Genomic DNA, 21,253 nt, shown 5'->3' with positions numbered 1-21,253 from the left:
GGGGTGGTTGGACCATGACATGAAGTCACCCTGAGACATGTGGCAATGGGGTAGATCTCCCAGGCTTTCTTTCCTCTGTCTAGAAAACTTCAAACACTGAAGAAATTGGTCAGGAAGAAAGTGAGGACATCAGTAAAATAAAATAAATACTTTTAGGAGGTAGAGACAAAAGTACTGAGGTGTCTGTTCCTTCTGAGATGCTTCAGAAAATGAAAACTGTAGCTTGATTCATTTCTGGATTCTTTCAGACAAACTCAGATCCTCAATCTAAGCAATTCTGGACCTTCTCCCTTCCTATCAGCTCCACCAAAAGACCTGGATACTTGAAATGGAAATTAGTTGTGTAAAGGAATTCTGTATTTGTCTTTCAGTTCTGGTAATAAAAATCTTCTTTTGATCCTGTAAGTATCCTGCTAGGTGTCACATTCATTGCCTGAGCATGTCAATAAAACCAAATTATGGAGCTGCCATGTTTTTGCTGCCTCTCAATTCCTGTGATGCAAGAATTGTAAGGGATTATGCTTCTTTAGACTCAGATAAATATCAGCAATTTAGTTGCTTTCCTTAAGCTTTGGTTTGGAAAGTTGATGGGAACTTTAGGAAAACAGGGTCACTTAAGTGGTATTTTTTCAGTCAGCTAAGAAAAAAAATGTAACTATGATGCCTAATGGCATTAAAAAATAATTTAAACAATTCTTCCCCCTCTCCACGCTCATTGTAATTCTTCAAAAAGGCCACATCTAGTTGGAACACAGAGCCAAATGCAGCTTGCTTTTATTTTGTACACTTTGTACAGACTTTCTCATAAAAACTCCTGTTCAGAGAGACTAGTAACATACAGAGGAGATCTTTTTTTTTTAATATCATAGATTATTTTAAATGTACAACATTTTGTAATAAAACACAATCCTGCAAACTGCTGCAAGCAATTCCTGCTTCAAAGCAGGCATATATGATGCCTGATGCCAGACCACAGAAACTCTCTGCATGGTATGCTGGGAACAAGTGGTGGATATGTTATTAGTATGAGGCAAAATTGGTGTGAATTCCAGCAATGCAGACAGCCTTGTGAGGACTCCTTCCCACCAAGCTTCTGCCCAAGGAAGCCTTCTGAGGTTAGGTTTAGGCATCACGGTTGGGACCAGCAACTCGCCAGCACTGATCTTTGCTGCCGGCAGCGTGTTATGAGTGGGACACTACTCCTTTTTTTCAGATTCACCAAATCCCTCATACCTCTTCCCCATCTTTTGCCTCAATGTGAATAGAAGCTCCAGCTGTTCATTTTCCTTTTTAGTTTTGTTGTTTAAGTTCCCTCAAGCTGTGTCAGCTTTAATAGGAAAGACTTCTGCTGGTTTCATTTCCTGGATGGCAATGGCGGGATCACCCTGGGCACACAACTGTCAATTAAACACACACATGGAAGCAAGCAATTAGCAGTATCTTCCCCTTCTGACACTCTGGCATATCCTTTTATTAAAGAAAAAAAATGCATATGAAACCTCTTTCTTTTTGTTATTGTTTAATGATAAATCCTTAATATTGGAGGGGAAAAGCCAGTTTTACACCAATGCAGTGGGGCTGGGAGTGGAGGGCCCTGGGTTCCCAGGTCCCATCCTCAGCACTGTTCCCCATTTGCCTGTAACTTCTCTGTACCATTCACTAAGACATCCCTTGTCTAGCTGGACAGCCTTCTCTGGGCAGGAAACCTTCTCAGCCCCGTTCTTCCACCTTTTCTAATAATAACTGAAAAATACCTTAGCTCTTTTCTGTTAATCTACTTGTGCAATAAGGTGATTCTGCTGCAAGAACAGCAGTTCTTGCCTCAGGTAGGCATGTGCAGACCTCCCTGGGAGCACTGAAATGGGTTTTTGAAGGCATGGGATGGAGACTGCCTCTCCTCTCACATGTGGTACTACCATAGCCAAGGCAGGGAAAATCCTTCTCTGCTTCTGGAGACCTTCTCTTAGGTCACACTCAAAAGCTCAGTGGATATGAGCCCGATTCCAGTTCAAGTGGACGGAAAAGGAGCACGCTTAGTGGGGATGCATTCGTCAGAGCTGCTGAACACATTCCTGAGCACATGCAAAGTGAGGTGGTTCCAGAAACCCCTAATTTGCTGATGTTTGGGTGTATTTTTCCCTGCTGGAACAGCAAAATCCAACAGAAGGCACCACCAGCACCAGCCAAATGCAGAACTGTCTGCACTCACTCCAAAGCACAGCAACCTTTGAGCTTTTCCTCATAGCAGCCAAAAATTTTCATGCAGGAAAGGCAACTTTCTTCTTCTCCTGTTCTCTTATGCTGAATTGACTTCACTGTTGTGACTGACACTTTAAAAGTTTGTAGATTTGCCTAAGGCACATATGCAGCATAGAAAAATCTCTATCCAAACGGCTGAGGTTCAGCAAAGACAGAAGCGACTAAAAAAAAGGTCTTCTGAGGAGAACATCAGAGTCTTAAGGTAGTCTGGAATTTCATCAGAATCACTTTGTGCTAATCAGCGGGGGAACTGTGCACGCAGAACTTTGCGATCTCATATATGCCAGGATAAATCTAATGCAAATCCCAGGGAATAAACAACATTACTGTGGATTTATTCAGATGTAATAGATCAACATTTGTCCCTGAATGACTCCAACATTTCTCTCCTGTGTGTACAGTCTCTTCCTTGCTAATGCATCCCCATGGGAGGGAACATTTCTTCTGCTAAGCAGGAAAAGGGAAGAAACCAATTGCATTTTGCTTGATGGGAGAATTTCAAGCGTGCAATTGCTCTAAGACAGGGCCTTCTGTCTCAAATACATGCAGATATGTAACCATGACCCCACATGGAAAAAAAACATTAAACTCAGATTGTGAAGATCTGAAATAGAAAATCCTCAACGCTCAAGAGGATTCATACATCTGCAGTTCTCTTCCGAAAACACCTTTCATGTTATTCCAGAAAGGGACTGGTTTGACAGTTTCTCGTAAGCATGCACCCCATTTTCTGCATGCTTTAGGATGCATCAGAAATTAAGGAGCTGCTCATCTGGCACTGTCTCTTTCCCTAAACTTGCTGATTAGAAAGTGCTCCCAGGCAGAGTGGGGATTGCCTGAGCGTTGTTTCTAATCTTCTTCCAAATGACACAGATACAGATAGTCAAGTTAACCAGATGCACTCCACACAGATCCCACGGCAGAGCTGCTCCCAACCTGTGCCATGAGACAGGAGTGAGGGAACATCTTTAGTGTGCTTTGTTGCGACAGTAGCACAGCCGGATCCAGCTCCCTCCTGCTGCATGTGGCTGGGGAGAACAACAGGCACACAGAAAGAGCAAAATTCTTTCATGAACATTTTATTGCTTAGATTTTGCTTAACTCATTGTTTTCTATTAAACTGCACAATTTTATGTGACTATATTTCAGTTGACTCATTAATTCCTTGCAATGACACTTCTTTTTAGGTGTTGACCAGGTAGCTTTTGCAATCAGCTGGGATGGGAAAACTTTCTCACCAGGGTGACTCGGTGAGAAACTGCAACCCAAACCAAGAGAGAAGCAGCAGGCTGTGTGAAGAGCTGGGAACGAGGACCTAAAAGTCACAACCAAGTTTTTGCTTTCCTTTTTAATGCAAGCACCCCAATACCTTTGATCCCAGTTCCCAGCTCCCTCCACATGCTTCCTAATAACTCTGCATAAGAGTTGGCAACTGTCCATGCCCCAGAAAGGTTTATTTTGTGGGGTAACCCAAGGCAAAAATTTCTCTCCCTTCTAGGATACAGTGGATACTCATGCAGCAAAATAATCTTTAATCCTCTTTCCCAAATTTTTTTATTATTATCTTAGTCTTCATAGGGATGACTGAAAGGAATCACAGATGTTCGAGAGTCATATATGATTCTTTCCACCTCACAGCAAGTTCTGCATTGGTGGGGAGGATGTCTGGGATTTTTGGGGGCTAGTTTTAAATATTAAATCTTTTCTGCCCATCTCAGAATTCAGATTCAGGAAGCCTGCACATTTAATACCAAATCTTTTCTACAGTTAGGGAACAGTCCACGGCAGGACCAGGATGAAAGAAAAAAAACCTTACACTAAATGTTTCCCAACTTTAGCTGAAGGTTGATGTCCATGTCTAGACACACAGCTTTTCCTACAGTGATAAACATTGGTTTTGATTAGAAAATTGTTTTCTCCAGTTCTAGCCTCACAAGGCAGAATTACTACTTGGCAGCAGAGATCTGAGAAAGGTCAGGGACTGGCCAGTTAAAAGTAATATCTTTCTGGTTTAACGAAAAAATATTTTTTGCTGTATTTTCTCTATCCTCCTTGGAAGCAAATGTTGTTTTACTGCAAGGCTCTGACTGCAGTTATGCATCACAGGGGAGTCCAATGGTAGAGAACAGCACTTATAGCATTAAAAATACATTCTCTGTGTATCAAACCAAAAAAGCATGCCTCTTGGCAGCATTGGTGGCCTAATTTTGGCTGCAGAATGAATAAAATCAAGGTTTCCACTGAAATTCCATCATTGGCTCCTGCTGTAGCTCCTGAGCTGCAGGCAGGGAGATAACACAGGGAGGCAAATTTGGGAAGCCTTTGGGAAGCTGGGGCTGTGAGTGCCCCCTTCATCAGCCGCACAGAAGGCACCGTGCTTAGGCAGCACTTGCTGAGCACCCTGTGGGCTCCATGTCAAGTTGCAGTGTGTCTGTGGGATTGGATCAGTAACATTTGTCTCCTGAAATTGCCATGTTTTTCTAAAGCAAAACCACCCCTGGCCAGCCCAGGCTGTCTCTGCCCACCAGAGAAGCACTTGCTCACCCGGGCAGTCCCATTAGTGTCAGCAGCAGTGGTCACAGCAATGATTTCTTGCCAATGATGGAAAGCTGCCCCCTGAGCTCCACAGATGGGAGGCACCACACAACCACAGAGTGGTTGCTTTGGTAGTACCCGCACTGTCAGTCATCACGTACCGGCTGTGTGGGTGGGAATGTCTCCATCTACTCAAAATGGAGCATTCAGAATTAGCTGACCCTGCCCCCAGAAATTGCTTGTTGAGGGTCTGTCATAGGCGAAGCATGTTCTTTTACAGGAGAGTCTGATTTCAGAACAGAACAGAGGAAGAAGTCATCTGGGATGCCAGCACAGGGTACAATGTAACAGCTGTAATAAAGACAAATCAGGTAGCATTACAATTATATCCTTGTAGCAAACCTTACAGAAGTGTCCCCCAAACCCACATGCCCAGGGCTGCTGTAATAACAGGAGCAACAGCTCCTGCAAGAATGACAAACAATAATGACAAGAAAGCAGCACTAAAACCTCCTTGTGCGTGTTCCTCCCATCCCAGCTTCCCACTGAGACAGATGTGATAGATTGGAACAAGCTGGAATTAAAGTATAAAATGGCATTACACCCTGCATCTGCTGTAACACATGGTAACTGTGTCCCCCCGACATCCCCAGTAAAAGAACGTACCTTCGTCACAGGATGCTGGCTTGAATAAAAATCACAGATATCATAATAATTAAGTATGTCTTAGCACTGTGCACAGATCTGTCTGTAGTGAGTAGGACTGCATAACATGAGGCCTATTAGTTTGCTTATTTTTCTTGTACAATTTTCCAATGCACTGTACATACAAGCGACAACCGATGCTGTGACTGTGCATCATTGCAAACTGTAGCTCACATGTGCCTGAGAAGTAACTTCAAGATTGTGGAACTACTCTGCAACATTACATGCCATTCTTTTACTTTCTTTAAGAAATGAAAATATAAGGGGCATTTTGATTAAGTTAACTGTTGAAACAATTACAGTCATTACTTGTTACAGTAGCACACTCAAGGACACAACTAAACATCTACTTGCTGCTATTATAAAAGAAGCAACATTGCAAGACAATGCCAAATTTCCCAGTTCCAGTCAGATGAGTGAGGTGGCGGAAAACCCAACTACACACCCAAAATAAGGAAGTCCTTCACAGTAAATGAGACATTCAGCCCAGGGAAGGGACATCCGCACTTCAGAGGCCAGAAACAGCTTCTCAGAAAGGGAAGTCCTTCTTCCTAGCATTACCCTCCTCAGCCCCGTGTCTCCAGGTGTGCCTGCAGCATTCCTGGGACACTGTTTCTGGACCACCTGGGGCAGACCTTAGCAAGTGAGTTGGTGCCTTCGTTATCTACAGGTGCTCATAGTTTTGAAAGATTACATAAAGAACACAGGAAAGTAACATTGAGGAATGATCTTCTGTCAGCTGCGAGCAAGGGAAAGTTGTAATATAAAACAAAATAAAATAAAATAAAACAAAACAAACCACAGAAGCCCTTCCATTTAAAAAAAAAAAAAGTGCATTTCCTCCTCAGCCATCTGACCCCACACATCCCTCTCTGCAACAGTTTGGCTGCAGTATAAACCCCAGAGGCTTTTACTGGTAACTCTTTCCTACATTTAATTTTTGAGCACAGCCAGCAAATGGGGGTGGAAAGGACTCACCAGTCATTTTGAAAAAGAAAGTGACTGGAATATTGAACGCTCCATTGATTGCAGCCTGTGGCATGTAAAGTGTTTCTTTTATTGTGTTGTTTTCAGAGTGGAAATACATGCGTACTGCAGACCAGACCACAGAACTGTCGCTGGGTGAGACCCAGACTCCTTGCTCACGCCACGTCAGGTCAGCACAGTTTCAGTGTGATTGCCCTGGTTTACATCCATGTCAAGGGGGTGGGAATCCAGCCCTTCGCTGATGGGGTTTTTTCCTGGGTGTCAGGATTGATAACTATACTTGATATTCTATTTGCTTTTATCATGCAGCTGGGTCTTTACTTAAATTACGTATAGGAGATATGGGTGTTTGTGCATTAGTGCTGAGTAAATACTGCAAAATAAAATCAATCCCTGAAAACGTTTCTTGAGCTGGGAAGGGCAGAAGCTTGGTGGTACTGGAGGAGAGCTATTTCAGGGGTTAAGTATACTGTCACTGCCAAAAGTGTACGAGCTCATCGATTTTTTAGCCTTTTCTTGAGAATGTCTCAATCGATACACTGGCTGGGGCTCTCCCCACCCCACTTCAAAACGTGCACCGTTCACCTCGGGGCTGTGAGAGGCAAGGTACCAACAAACAAGGTCCCTGGGATGCTGCATCCATGCATGTGTGCGTGGGCAGGGGACATGAAAAGGATCAGAGTCAAGCTTAGACCATGGCAGTCTTTACACTGGAGCTGGCTTAGTTAGAGATGGGATCTTGTGCTGTTATAGTAAAACACTGTTCACTGTATCAGTTTAAATCACATTCCTACAATTTACTTTATCCCAACAAGTAAGGGAAAAAAGAGGCAGAAGGGAGAAAACGTGCATAAAAGATGGGGAAGGGGGAAGAAATTTGCTTCTGCTGAAAGGTGGCAAGACGGACACAGAGGACAGGAATTCGTGTGCTGTAGCCTGGGTATGAAAATGCCACTTAGAGGGGCAAAAGTCCCTCTAAGTCCTAGCCAGGGCTCCATCCTCGGGAGCTTTGTTGGGACTCCCAGCAAAAAGCCAGTTAATGGCACTTATTATGATGGAAGTTACCTTTAGATAATTATTTATTTTTAAATATAATCAATACTACACACTGAGGAGGACTAAATAGCACAAGTGGAATTACTAAATGTCTAAATGTAACTGTTTGCTGGGAAATATTTTTACTAGTGCTACGTGTTATCACAAAGCCACCTATCGCTATTTTATCCTCTCAAGCAAGAAAGAAATATGACTGGAAGTTTCTGCATTAAACCATTCTCATCAGAAATTGTTCTCTTACTTTGAAGAATGTTATAAGTGAACAAAATGCACTGAAAATGTTCTACTCTATAAGGATTGTAATTATATTTAATTAAAATGTTTCTGAAATGTTAACTATTATAATGTTATAATCCTCCTCACTTAGAAAATATTGGTGTTCTTTATGCCATTAAGTGTTGCTTTTGAGAAAATGAACTCAAACTGCAAATAAATCAGGAAAAAATATGAAAATTGATTAGTTTTAGGACCTACAAAATAGATATCAACTTGAAAAGTTAATTTTTTGCTCAAAAATATATTCCCAATGTTCAAAAGCAGCTGTTTTGGGGTGGGGGGGGCAGCGGGGTCCTTTCACTGTTGTCCCACATCCCAATGTACCTGGTGGGATCCAGGGTTTCGGCAGGCATCAGCAGGCTGGAGGAGCTGCTGGAGCAGAGTCTGTTCAGCTGATAACACAAATTGGTATCAAAGTCTAATATAACCACAGAAGAGCAAAGAGAATGAAATTGGATGGTACAATTTACAACTTTGATATCATTATGGAAGTAGTTACAAAAGCCTTAGAATTGTAGAAAGTTTAAAAGTACATAACAACATCCTTAGGTCTTTCTATTATTATTATTATTTAAAACACCTTTTACTGAACAATTTCAAAGCATATGTTTTTACAGTTTTCTGAATGTTTCATCTCTTGGGCACGGGTGCACTCCCAAGCAGGCAGAGCACAACCAGCTCTAATTAACTGCACTTCCCAAACTGCTGGCTGCGGCACAGCCCCTGCCACTCTCAGCCCATTTCCAGTGCACTGCTGGTGAAATGTGCTCCAGAGCCCAAGGTCACACGCAAAGGGTTGCTGGTGTTAAAGATCTATCAGTCCTGACAGGTTTGTCCTTTTAATGCAGGCAATACAGGCCTGGTTCATCTTCCGCAGCAAAGAAATATATTAAGTTCACCTCCCATCACTTCCACAAGCTCCATGAATATACTAATTAAGAACAATGTATGTTGTATATGTATATGTATGTGCGTATGAAAGCAAAATTACTGGTACTGATACAGGGTGGCATCCAAGTGATTAGAAAAAGCAGTACCATCAGAAACTCCTTTCCTAACTAAGAAAGAAAATTAAAAAAAAAAGCTGAGGAAAATGTCTGGGTGTCTGAATCCGCAATTTTCTCTCTCTGAAATTACGAGAAACTTTGCAATGGTAGTCTAATTCAGTGAAACGTTTGACTTCTCACATCAGTGGAAGCAGAATCTGGGAAGCAAATATTTCTCTCCTTCTGTGTCTTCTTTCAAGATTTCAAAACTTTTCCTTGTCTTAGGAAAATGAAATGAAGAGGCATTTAATGATCTGAAAATCAAGCAATGGGAGCAGGAAAAAGTTTTGAACAATCTAATTGTTTAATAAAAGTCATATTAAACTATTTCATTTTATTTTTAATATTGAACTTTTTGTCAATATTTTCAAACCAGAGGTCTGATCTGAGTTTTAAAACACCTAACACTGCAAACTGAAAAGTTAAGTAAATTAAAAATGGAGAAATTAATTTTGAAAATGTAAGAACATCCTCTAATGATATAGTCAAACAACACTTTTTCTGGGTTTTTGTTGTTGTTGTTGTTGTTATTTGCGATATCCCACAAAGAGATCTGTTGGCTGGCAACTATTCAAACAGGGAAAACATCCAACTGATTTAAAGGGGAGCCTCTGACAAAACAAAAATATAGGAGATGCAAGACAACCAAATGTATGAGTTATTTGGAGCAAAGTGTAAGTTATCCATACAAATCCCCTACCACATATATCATTACAAATTTCATTTCTTTTTGAGTCAACTCACAGCCCGAAGCCAGCCTGCCCCTCTGCTGACCATCCCTCAGCAATACCAAGTGCTCTTAGGCTGGACGGAGCTGGCACTGGGCAACACAGGCTGTACCCAGGCCGGCCCCAAAGCGAAAGCCGCGTTCCCTGCGGAGCTGGCCCTGTGGTGATGCAGGGATCTGGAGGTGTTTTGGGCCTTGAATCTGGCTGGGGCAGGGCTGGACCTGAGCTCTTCCTTCCTCTGTCTCCTCTGGCTGCCGGGGATCGCAGTGGGGAAGCTGCAGCACAGGGTTTCTCCAGTGCCACCATCCCCAGCGCTGCTCCCCCGCAGCCAACCCTGGAGCCCCTTTGCCACTTGCTTTTTTACGGCTCTTTTACACCAAACCATCTGTCTCACCAGGTCCACAGGGTGATGATGAATGAGGCCCAGGGTATCCCTTCAATCCCTACGTTGCCTTCCTGGGTGAAACCAACCCCATCCAGAGGGACAGAAACTAAAGCAATGCCATTGACACCAATCGCATTATTTCAGTGTGCAACCTGGAGCCCAGGTCTGTTGTTGCTGCTCTGCATCACTGGTAACTGGCTTTGCACTGCCCTGCCAGCACCATCCATCCCCACTGCCCTCGTGGCCACTGAGGAAACTCCTTCATGAAAGAACCAACATGAATGTCTCTTCTGGAAAGGGAGAGGAACAGTGTAGCAGGACTGAAAGGGAGATGCAATCAAAATAGAAAAGACATGGCCATCAGCACAGCAGGGCTAGCAGCCTTCTCCTGTATCATTGCCCAGAGTTTTTTCCTAGAAATACAATAAAAACAGGCATGGCAGAAAATTGCCATTTCATTCTGACAATGACTGTAGAGACAACCAACATTAAAATAGCCATCATATACTGGATTTACATGTTCAGCCTCAAAACTACATTTGTAGAAACACGCTTCCAGTGGTACTTTGGAAAGAGCTGTGTCCAGCTGGGGAGGGCAGCAGGGCCAGCAGCTCTGCAGATACACCCAGGAAGGCTGGTGTTCACAAGTGCATCCCTGACTTTGAGATCTGGGGTGGAGAAGGATTACCACCCTGCAAACGCAGCAGCCGCCCGCAGGGCTGGAAGCGGCTAGACAGCCCAGACTCCCTTGCACAGAGGGGATCAACACCGACCAGATCTGAGGCTCATGGTGAGAGCCCAATGCTCGGTTCAGCCCACCTCTACTGCAACAGAACAGTGCAAGAACATTTTACGCTATGCATTTCAATCTTTTAGAAGTTAAGAAAAGATACCATAGGGTTTTTTTAAGTTATATTCATTGTGTGGCCACATAAGCAGTATCGCTAGGAACATATACTGCTATCCTTATGTCAAAACCCCAAAATATTTACTGGAATAATCTGTCCCTCAAGATACTAATCAAAGCAGGTTTTAGAGATTTTGATCAGATTTGGGTGCTCCAAAAACTATTGGTTTGAAAAAATCCAGGACTGGCTCCCAATAATTGTGTTATTAAAACTGTATCTCAGCAAAGGCATTTTCTCTTTCATCCTCTATCTTTTGTACACTTTGTTAAGTTAGAAGCCCAAATCAGCATAAAATGCTTGCCAAGGGGAGGGAGAATTGTATTCAGATTTAATCTAGTGATTATGGTTCATTCATTGCAAACAGCTCCTTCATCAAAGCCATCAGGTGAATTATTAACCTCTTCCATCCACAAATAGAAAAATACCCTCAGTCACAAGGATGCAAGGCCAAGAAAAAGGTTAAATAGGTTATTTGCGGGTGCATTGAAAAGGCACACAGTAAGGCTCACTCTGCAGCAGAAAATACTGCTTGTGGGGGAGCCAGGCAGGGAGAAAAGTACCTGATGCCCACAGGGCGGACGAGGCGGCTGTCCTGGTGGGAGCAGTGACATCGTGGTGTCCTGGCACCTCACTGCTACTCTGTGCTCTGCCTCTGCCTGGCCACATATGGCAACACATGGTGAGAAAACTGTTCCTGGGGAAGAGTTTTGGCAAAGTGGCTGTTATCAAAAAGATGACGTTATTGCAAATGAACTGCTGCTGCTCTCATCCTCCAGAACAGCAGAGAGGCTGCTGCTGCCTGCTAGCACAGAGCAGTAAGCACTCCTCACAGGCTGCTCGCAGGGTTACTACGGCCGAACCTCACCAGTTAACTCCCTGCTGTTGGCTCCATGAGAGCCTGGCACGGCTCTGGCATGTCTCCAGTCCCTGGGGTGCAGCTTGACATTGGTGTGACCAGTAGTGTCAGCAGACCACTGGTTTCAAGCAGCTGGGGAGCAGGCACAGAACAGGTAATACAGCTCTGAGCAATTAATTCAGCACATAAATAGAACAGCAGTTAGTAGGTGCATGCTTTTGTCCCTTCTAGTCATCCCTAACACTGGTCTGCAGGCTCTGCAAAAGGTAAGAGAGGCATTCTGGGTGCAGGCTGCGGGAAGGGGACTCCTGGCTGTGCTGAAGGGTAGGATTTTAAATTGGACTTTCTCTGAAGCAAAGGATTATAGGGGCCAATAAAGCCGAACAGGGTGACAAGATGGCTCTGGCTGCAGTGGGAGGAAAGGAAGGGAGAGCAGATAAAAAAACCCAAGCTGGGAAGGCTGGAAAATGAAGGGGTAAATGTGGTACATCAGTAAATGTTGATCAAGACAAATTCATGGTATTCTAAAACATACAGGCAGAAGCAAAAATTAATGTAAACAGAAATAGAGAGAAAACAATAAAATAAACTCAGAAAACTGTCTCTCCCGCCCTGCTTTTAGCATGGAGCCTGTCACACTGAAGGGAAGCACGCAGCAGCAATAGCTGTTAGCATTTCCCGAACAACCTCCGCGGAGTCCCTCTGAAACTCGGGTCCACCTGCAAGGAGGGAGGTCCTGGGATGGCTCCTGGTCACACCACAGCAACCATTTGTTTCAGAATACAAATCACCCCCATACAAACTAATACAAACCCAACATCTCGCTTTACATTACCTCCTTAAATCGTATTTTACATTTTGCCATTATACCAGACTGCTGGGAGTTCTGAGAATAAAAAGCTCTTGAAGGCACATGTATTTGAGTAAGCAACCACAGAACTTCATTTCTGGCCTGTGTACTTTCTAAGAACTAAAATAATTCCTCAAAGGTACAGAAAAAAAAAAATCAGGCATCAGCACCATACCAGGAAATTATATCCAAGGAGCTAAGAAAGCCTGGAGGCAGCCATGACTCCCCACCTGCCATCAGACCTGCAGCATTCACTGACCAAGGGAAGCTAGCACTAAAGGAGGGGGAGCTGGACATCCCCGCAGCTCGTGCACCAGCTTAGACTCCAGCTGCTGAATTGGTCATTCTGGTAACACTTGAGACAGAGGTGACCACCTTTCCTTGTTTCATCATTTCAAAATTAATCTGCTGACAGAGGCAAAAATAAAGTAGAGGGCTGCCAGGAATATAGGGACACTGCTGTACCTCAGCTACACCATCACCTCACTTCTGAAATGATTCATTTGGTTGCAAAAAAAACCCAGAAACTAGCAGTGGGGCTTTTAAAAGTCCTACACAGCTTGGGGGAAAAAAGGGAAGAAGAAAAAAGAGCAACAATAAAAGCAATGCTATAAACCAAGTTCATTATTCTATTACACCAAGGCAAAAAGAAAATAAGAGTCACCAGTAGGTCGAGCTTTACACATTTCAACTAGTCACATTAAAGCAGAGTGTGGTTGTTTCCAAAGTGCGTTTACTGCTTTCAAATCCTAGTTTAGAGCAAGGGCTGAGAGGTCTCTCAGTAGAGAGGACTTTCTCCTGCTTCTAATAAAAATTCCCATCCACCTTACGGGTGTCATCCCAAATAAGGGCAAATGGAAAATAAGGAACCATCCTTGCTTTTAACACAATCAATACAACTGCCAAAAAAACAGCATGTGTTTAATAAATGCAATGTAGATTTTTTTATTTGATCTTCTGTTCACAAAATAATTTTATTATATGTATGAAAGCAGCATACAGGCAATAAAATTATGAAAACATTCACACATTCACATAAATACACAGACCTGATGCAGGATGTATATAGTTCATTAGACTTTAAACTTTTTTTCCTCTCAGTTCTCTTTTCCTGACAACACATTTTTTTGATATATGTTATGAAAAAGTTGCTCCAAAGGGTATTTTCTTCCATTCAGAAAACAAAGAGCTTTCTTTGAATGCTGCTGAATATTAACACCCAACGTTCCTGTTGCTAACGTTCACTGATTGCTTTTGGCATTAAAAAGGGGAAGCAGCAGGGAAGGACAATGGAAAAGTAGCAAGTTTTTTGAATGAAACGTTGGCAACTTTTGGGGAGCTCACAGGACATTTTTGGGGTGGCGGCTGCAGTTCTATCCATACTTAGAAATGTCTTAATCCAAAATGGTAATGAGGCACTATTCCTTATCAAATGGACTATTGACATGGTAATTACTAAAATGTAATGTCCTCCTAGTTTCCAAAGTAAAGCACTAGGTACCTCACTTTTTTATTCTGACCGTGATACAGTAGCAGACAGACAGCATGATCCTGGTGGTACTGCAATAATACAGATGATAACGAGGTTTGGCATGTTTACTACCATTATAGCCAATTGTGTTTGTTCAGAAAAGATATCCAAGACTTGAAATAAGAAAAGTCTGAGAAAGCTGTTTATCTTACATAAATACAAAACATTATATACTAAGAATTGTTATCTAAGAAGCTTTTCTTCTCAAATCGGATTCTTCTTAAGGTCATAGTCATATTTAAGGTATTTACAGATCCACAAACTTGACATTCTAGCAAAGTCTTTGTAACATGAAATTTTTTTAAAAAATAAATAGCAGCAATTTCTTTTATTTCTATAAGGGAAGAGAATTCACAATTCAGTCAACACTGGTCCTGTCTTTTGAAAGAAATACCACTTAAAACAAAAAAAAGCCCTCAAGCAAATGAACTCCACACAGCATTAGTTTTGCTGATTCCTTCATTTCTTGCTGAGCTTTTTAACATTCCTTCATTCCCCTCACCAGCTCTCCAGACTATCAGAGCTTATAATAAAGTGCTGACTGGTTGACTGGTCAAAATGCAGTTATGACACTCCAAAAATATCCCATTATTTAGACATCTTAAATAACATAAATAAAGCTAGATCTGTTATAACATATGAAAAATATCAATTTAAAACAATAAATAAATAAAACCAGTATCAACATATTACCTCCCAAAGCTTTAAAAATAACCATCCTTATTATAAGGCTCAATTATTTGTCAGAAATAATTTTAAGAAGGCATCTACCTATCTTTACAATCCCTCAGTCTTTAATTAGGACCTGTTAACACCCACTATCACAAGACACAGCAATCTTTTAACTTTTAGTAAACATTAATCTTTAAACACTTAACATTTATCTTTTGCCTCATTTTAAGCTAGAAATCAGTTTCTCTGTGTGGAAGTGAAGCAATATTATCTTTCTCACTGCACTGTATCTAAATTTGTATATTTTTCTCAGTATGAACAGCATGGTTTAATATTCTTTCTTAGCCAAATTTCAGTATCTTTTTCTGTTTATTGTTTTAAGTGTTAAATTTGCTTTGAATGCCAGGATAATTAATTCTGGGCTTGGTGAAAATGTGTATTTCTCCCTAGAGCTTAGTTTCTTACTAAAAAATCTTGTATATCTTTTTTCTTTAAAAGATTATTACAATATACCCTATTAGATCTTGCTGGGTAAACCTTACTGTTCAGGTTTTATGCTGCCCATTTTGTGTAATGGGATTGATCTTTTCCAGAGAAACATCAGCCTCATAATCCAAGATACCCGACAATGCTGGAGACATCTTCTCCAAGGTCTTAGATAGTTCACCCTCTTCTTCCTTTTTGAGAGGTTCTTCTTCCGGACAGATAATTGCATGTGGAATCAGATAAACCAGATTAGACTCTTTGGGGCTGGACCCTTTGGGCTCATGTTGGCTCGAAAAAACAACTGCTCCGTTATTGTTAATACTAACAGTCTCTATAGCATTGCTGGACATAGGGCAGAGCCTGTAGCATCCTAGCAGGGTCGAAAATGCCTTGCGGAAATCAGCATTGAAGGCATAAATGATGGGGTTGAGGGAAGAGTTAGCCCATCCAAACCAAACAAAAACATCGAAGGTGGTGGAATTAATGCAGAAAGCTTCTGCTCCCTTGGATGGTTGGGTAGGCTCGCAGAAGGGAATCATGCAGTTCAATACAAAAAATGGCAACCAGCAGCACACAAACACCCCCATGATCACCGACAAAGTCTTTAAAACCTTTGTTTCCCTCTTGAAGGACATTTTGAAGTTGCTCTCTGGTTGCTGGCAATCCATACTGCTTCTGTTGCCGCTCGTGTTCTGGCAGTTCTTGGCATGCACTGCTGCCCTCTCCAAAGCTGAGATGCGTCGTATTTGCTTCTGAGCAATCCGGTATATCCTTGTGTAAGTTACTATCATAATGGCCACAGGTATATAGAAGCTAATTAGAGAAGAGGAGATGGCATACATCCTGTTTAGGCTAGAATCACAGTTGTCCATGGTTATACCTTGTAAACTGGCATTTAGGTCCAAAAAGCTTGTGGTTGTAGCCTTGTGCCAGTTCAGCTGCACAGGGATGAAGGAAATCAACACAGACAAAGTCCATGCCACACTGATCATGATGAAGGCTGCCTTGGGCGTCATTTTCCTCTCATACCTAAATGGGCTGGAGATGGCCCAATATCTGTCCACACTAATGACACAGAGATTTAAGATGGAGGCTGTTGAGCACATAATATCAAAGGCCACCCAGATGTTGCAAAATGAACCAAAAGGCCAGAAACCTGCGATCTCAGCCACAGCTTTCCACGGCATGACCAAAACTGCCACTAAGAGGTCTGACACAGCCAAGGAGATGACAAAGAAGTTGGTCACCTTGGACCTAAGGTGGCGAAACCTAATGACAGCCGCACAGACCAGCGTGTTTCCCAGCAGCGTGGAGAGGATCAGCAGTGAGAGAAAGCAGCCCGTGAGGATCCGAAAGGAAGAGTCCCTTTCCACCAGCAACCCTTCCCTGTCCATAGTGGTGTCGTTCCAAGTCATAGTTTCTCCTGAGGGAAAATCATATCATGATTTTCATGACGACATCAGCTCCTTTACTTGCAGAGATCAGAGACATCAGACGTCCATTAATTACTCATCACCAAACAGACCAAAGGTCCTTTCTTACGGTCCCTTCAACCCTGGATAGACTTCACCCACTATGAATCTCCCCAAACACTGAAAGCTCTGTGAGCAGGAACTGGAAATGCACAAATACAGTCCACCCTACAGACTGGTTCTTTAAGCAATCCCTTCAGAAACACACCACACCACCTAATTCAGCCTAATTCAGACAGCTCGCCTGCAAACGTTCTGCTGCTGTCCTCTGCAAATACACCCCACAGACAGGAAAGCAATCACTTTTCCATGCTTGCATATATTCCCACTTAAATAGGGTATTGATCGAGTGTTTCCAGCGTCCATTGCACTAGCCCCTCATATTTACTGAAGCGTACTATACAAGGTGCTTTTTCTCTAGTTTAGTTTCCCAAATGTCTTGCTGATTAAACACTCCATCCTTCCTCCTCGGTACATTCCTGTTACAAAATGCATCAGTTCTCTGTTTCTGGGCAGCGTCACAGAACAATTCTTTGCTTTGTTACAAACTGTTTAAGTTTTACACTTCTGAGACAAAGAAAATAAACATACAGTAGGTGTGTTTTAATGTTTTCAGTAAGAAGTAGCTCAGGTTATTTAGTTTTATTTAAACGAGAAATTCTGGCTCCTACCTTTCACCTTTGAATCTCTGTTTGCTCTGGGGTGCAGGGCCGTCTCTCCTCCTCTTTTAGTTTTGGAATTGCATAGCAAAATTTATATACAAAACCAACACAGAAACACTGCATTGCATCAGGGGTTTGTGTGTGGTTTTTTTTTCCCTGAAAGTTCAGATTGTCAGGGGAGAAGTAAAAACAGGAGCCAGCAGAGTTTGACCATCAGGAGTTAGTTTTCAAGGGAGCAGCAGGTCTGTGCTGTCAGGCCGTGCGTGACGGACCCCATAGTGTACGCCCAGCTACCTCCATCCCACAGTCCCTGCTGATCACTCTGCAAACTTTGTTGGCCGGCTCAGTCCCAGTTGCACTTTGTACATCCCGTCGAAGTGGCACATCAGGGCAAATCATCCCAGGCAAAAGGCACAGTATTCCCAACACTGGCAAGAGCCAAATACCAGTTCTTTCTTCTGTCATTCACTGGAAGGAGAAAAAAGGGCGAGAGGAGGAGAAGGACCTGAGTGACCTCCCCACGGCCAGGGGTGCGAGGCCGGCGGTGCCCGCAGCGGGCTCCCCTTCCAGCGCGGCCAAGTCGGTCTAACGTTCCGCTGCCAGGTTGTAGCACTCCATAACCAGCCCGGAGTAATCCCACCTCCTGCTCAGCGGGGCTGCGCTCCAAGGATCGGGTCCAGCTTTTACCATGCTTCTTCGCTCTCAGAGAAGCGCCGGAGGAGGCAGCTCCTCACGCTCTCCTGCAGCCTGCCCCGGGCCGCGCATCCCCGGTGCCGGCGGGTCTCGGCGGCAAAGGCTTTCTTCTGCCCGGGGCAGGGCTCGACAGCATCGTCCCTCCAGGAAAGGTCTGCTGCCTGGCTTCTCCTTCCTAAAGGATTAAGACAAGGGAAAGACAGGCATGGAGGCACGCAGTGGGCAAAAAGCAGCCCCCCTTCGCCTCCTTTAACATCTTCGGTCGGGCGCAGCTTCTTCTGGGCAGCCTCTTCCCGTTTTTTTCAGCTTTCCTGGGGAATAATGTCCCGGCTAGCCAGGCAGGCGGGGCGAGAGGCAGCGCCGGGCTCCTGGAGCGGCTGTCCTGGAGCTTAGCTCAAACGGGATCACTTTGCCCCGTGCCGAGCTCCGGGACGCCCAGGGTGCTGCGCGATGCCTCGGCGCTGCGAGACTGCTCAGCTCAATTCATTGATGCGGAAAGTAAGTACCGGCACCTAACTTGGGGCTGGGCGATGCTCGCTCCGGAGGCGGGCTGCGGCCGAGCACCCGCGCCTTCGCCGACACCTCCCCGGGAACAGCGTCACCCCAGGGCACGCTCGGGAAGGGGGGCCCGGGACCCCCTCGGGCGCGGCGGGGAAGGGGCGGCGGCCGCGGCCGCCGTACTCACGGGCGCGGGGAGGGCCAGGGCTGGCGGCGGGCTGCAGCCGGGGCTCCGCGCACGGCTCCGCGCCGCCCCCCCGCCGCCGCCGCCGCCGCCGCCGCCGCCGCCGCCGCCGCCGCCGCCTGGCTCAGCGCCGCCGCGCCCGGTGCAGCCGCGGCCGCCGGGCTCCCTCTCCTGGGCGGCCGCGGCCCCGCGCCCCGCCGCGCCGCCCCCGCGCAGGGCAGCCCCGAGGGGCAGGGCTTTGCCGGGATCCCCCCCGTGTCCCCCCAGTGTCCCCCTGCCCCAGCCCGAACCCGCCGCCGGACACGCTTAAACCCTGAGTTCGTAACGAAGGCGAAGGGCTTTGCTATCCCTGCGAGTAGGCGGGTGGGGGGAGCCCCAAAGCCCAGGTTCCCAGGGGTGTGGAGCTGCCTGAGGACCCGCGTCCTGACCAACTTGCTCGAGATGAGGCGAGGGGACGGCAGAGGAACAACCGGCTCCCTCTCCTCGGGCCCGCCGGAGCCCCGGAGCGGGCACCCCCGGGGGCAGATGCGGAGTTTGGGGCAGCTGGTTCTGCGTCTGCAGAGAAAACCCAGCGCAGTGAACCGCCGTTCTCCCTCAGAAATCTGCCCCCATTCAAACCCTGTTTTCTTTGCAAAAATCCTCCAAGTAAGCACCAAAACCAGAGCCGTTACATCTCAAACCCCTTCTTTCTCCAAAAGGGTTTTTTGTTTTGCTTTACCCACAATAGGCAAGGAAAGAAGATGAACGTGCCGATTTGCAAGTTGCTACCTCTGTGTAGGAATCTTTCTCAAAAGAAAAATCAGAAAATTAAGATAAAAGACATCGCAGGGAGATTAAAAACCTCCTAAGAGAACAAATAAGCTCCCTAAGACGTCGAGATAAATTTCGTAGGGTTCAGCATTAGTGAAGTTGCTTTTCTGCCGTCTATAATTTTTCATAATGTCAGTTAAAGCAGATACAGTGCCAAGCTAACCTTGACTAGCTAACTAAAACACTTCTTTTCCTTTCTCCCTCTTTCTTTTTTTTTTCAACTGCTTCTCAGCAAGTTCTCACACCCCCTTTCTTATTACCCTGTCCTTTAATCATCATTCATCCTTAGTAGAGGGTGAAAATAGACAAGAAAATTAATCCTGTGCTGTTTTCAATATTTTTTTCTTTCTTCTCCTGTGCTTCTTAAAGCACAACACAGGTGAGGTTTACTGTGTGGTACTTACCATCTGAAAATGTATCACAGTCCTGCCTTTCAGTAGAAATCCTAGGCTAAGGAGAACATTGCCTGCCCAAGAAGTCCTGAGCACATTTGATTTTATTTGTAACAACTTCAAGGGGCTGCCTCAAAATTGCTTTCTACCACAGCCGTCCTGGATTATTCCAGGAGAAATCACAACTTCAGCGTACACAAACAGCTCAATCTTTGAGGCATACTGGGAGAGAAATGCTGAGGTACATATTGCAAAAAAGAGGGCGTTCTGCTTTCAATCATCTGCTTATCAGCTCATCAAGCAAACGCTTCAGTTCATTTTTGCTAAGGAGTAGCCTTTCCTGGGGAAGAGGCTGAATTCCACGTTGGCAGCCCCTAATGCTGCTCATACGAGGGTTTAAAACTTTCGTTTGAATCTGATATTAAAAAAAAAAAAAGCCTTTTAGCTTTCTACTCAAAGCAGCCTGTAAGAATCTCCTGGTCTTTATTTGTTTGGCAATTCTCGTATCTGTTTCAGAAGACAGAGCCTCTCTCCTGTTTCATCTCTAAATCTGTGTGATCAGTTCAGGATGAACACGAGGTCTGGCTCAGCCGAGACCAAACTAGTGGAGCAAAGCCCCTTCCACAGCTATGCAGGTTTCAACCACCAGCATTTCATGCAGGGCACCCTGCTGTACCCATTCGTCACTTCGGCTAATTTGTAAGCTTTTAAAATTTTCATGACTTAACAGTCATACCCAGGTGAGGAACAAAAGTGAAATCCATTAAACCCCTATTACTATTTAGGCAAATTTAGTGGTGGGATTAGGCAGCCGATTGACATGACTCTGGGAGCCAGTTATACAAAGTATAGGGTGAATTTTCCTTTTGCTGCACTCTGGCTAGCCTGCCTCCAGCCAGCATGAGAAGGATCGGCTCTCATCCGGGTCAGGACTTGGCTAAAACTGCTAGCAACAGGACGACAGTGCAGGTGTTTCTTGGAGATTCAGAAACAAGCACAGAGCTTGTTTAATTCTCCCTGGGTACTCCCATAAAACAGCTGCTTAATTTTATTTAATGCTTTTCAGTCACTACTGACTGATGACGGAATCAAAGCAATGCCCAGCAAAGGAAAGGTTCTGTGGCTCTATTACTATCCTGTGAGGGATCTGTTCCCCCCAGGAGGGTCTGGTTGGAGACAGTCCTATTTGGCACATATGAAGGTTTAAAAATACAAATACTGAGTAGCACCTTGATCCAAATTATCTTCATCCAAACAGTAAT

At 44.4% G+C, this 21,253-nt stretch overlaps 1 protein-coding gene across 2 annotated transcripts; it reads right to left on the bottom strand.

Moving 5' to 3' along the window:
* Positions 1–2,788: 2,788 nt before the first annotated feature.
* Positions 2,789–18,858, bottom strand: DRD1 (dopamine receptor D1). Of its 2 annotated transcripts, XR_010374175.1 has the most exons (3): positions 17,424–18,858; positions 8,143–8,210; positions 2,789–5,145 (listed from the first exon to the last, which is right to left on the bottom strand). XR_010374175.1 is itself a non-coding variant. In XM_064458694.1 (2 exons), the coding sequence occupies exon 2, from the start codon at positions 16,693–16,695 to the stop codon at positions 15,340–15,342; it is 1,356 nt and encodes a 451-aa protein (XP_064314764.1). In that variant the 5' UTR covers positions 16,696–16,703; positions 17,424–18,858; the 3' UTR covers positions 13,515–15,339. The 2 variants fall into 2 exon arrangements, 1 of the variants encoding a protein (XP_064314764.1); XM_064458694.1 differs by lacking the exons at positions 2,789–5,145; positions 8,143–8,210 and adding an exon at positions 13,515–16,703.
* Positions 18,859–21,253: the final 2,395 nt, after the last annotated feature.

Source organism: Phalacrocorax carbo, chromosome 8 (assembly GCF_963921805.1).
Source record: "Phalacrocorax carbo chromosome 8, bPhaCar2.1, whole genome shotgun sequence".
Classification (NCBI taxonomy): Eukaryota; Metazoa; Chordata; class Aves; order Suliformes; family Phalacrocoracidae; genus Phalacrocorax; species Phalacrocorax carbo.
Note: the sequence above shows the minus strand (reverse complement) of the source record. Positions and strands in the feature narration are given on the sequence as shown.

Excerpts from the sequence above, each read along its gene's own strand:
- DRD1 (XM_064458694.1), bottom strand. The coding sequence starts at position 16,695 with ATGACTTGGAACGACACCACTATGGACAGGGAAGGGTTGCTGGTGGAA.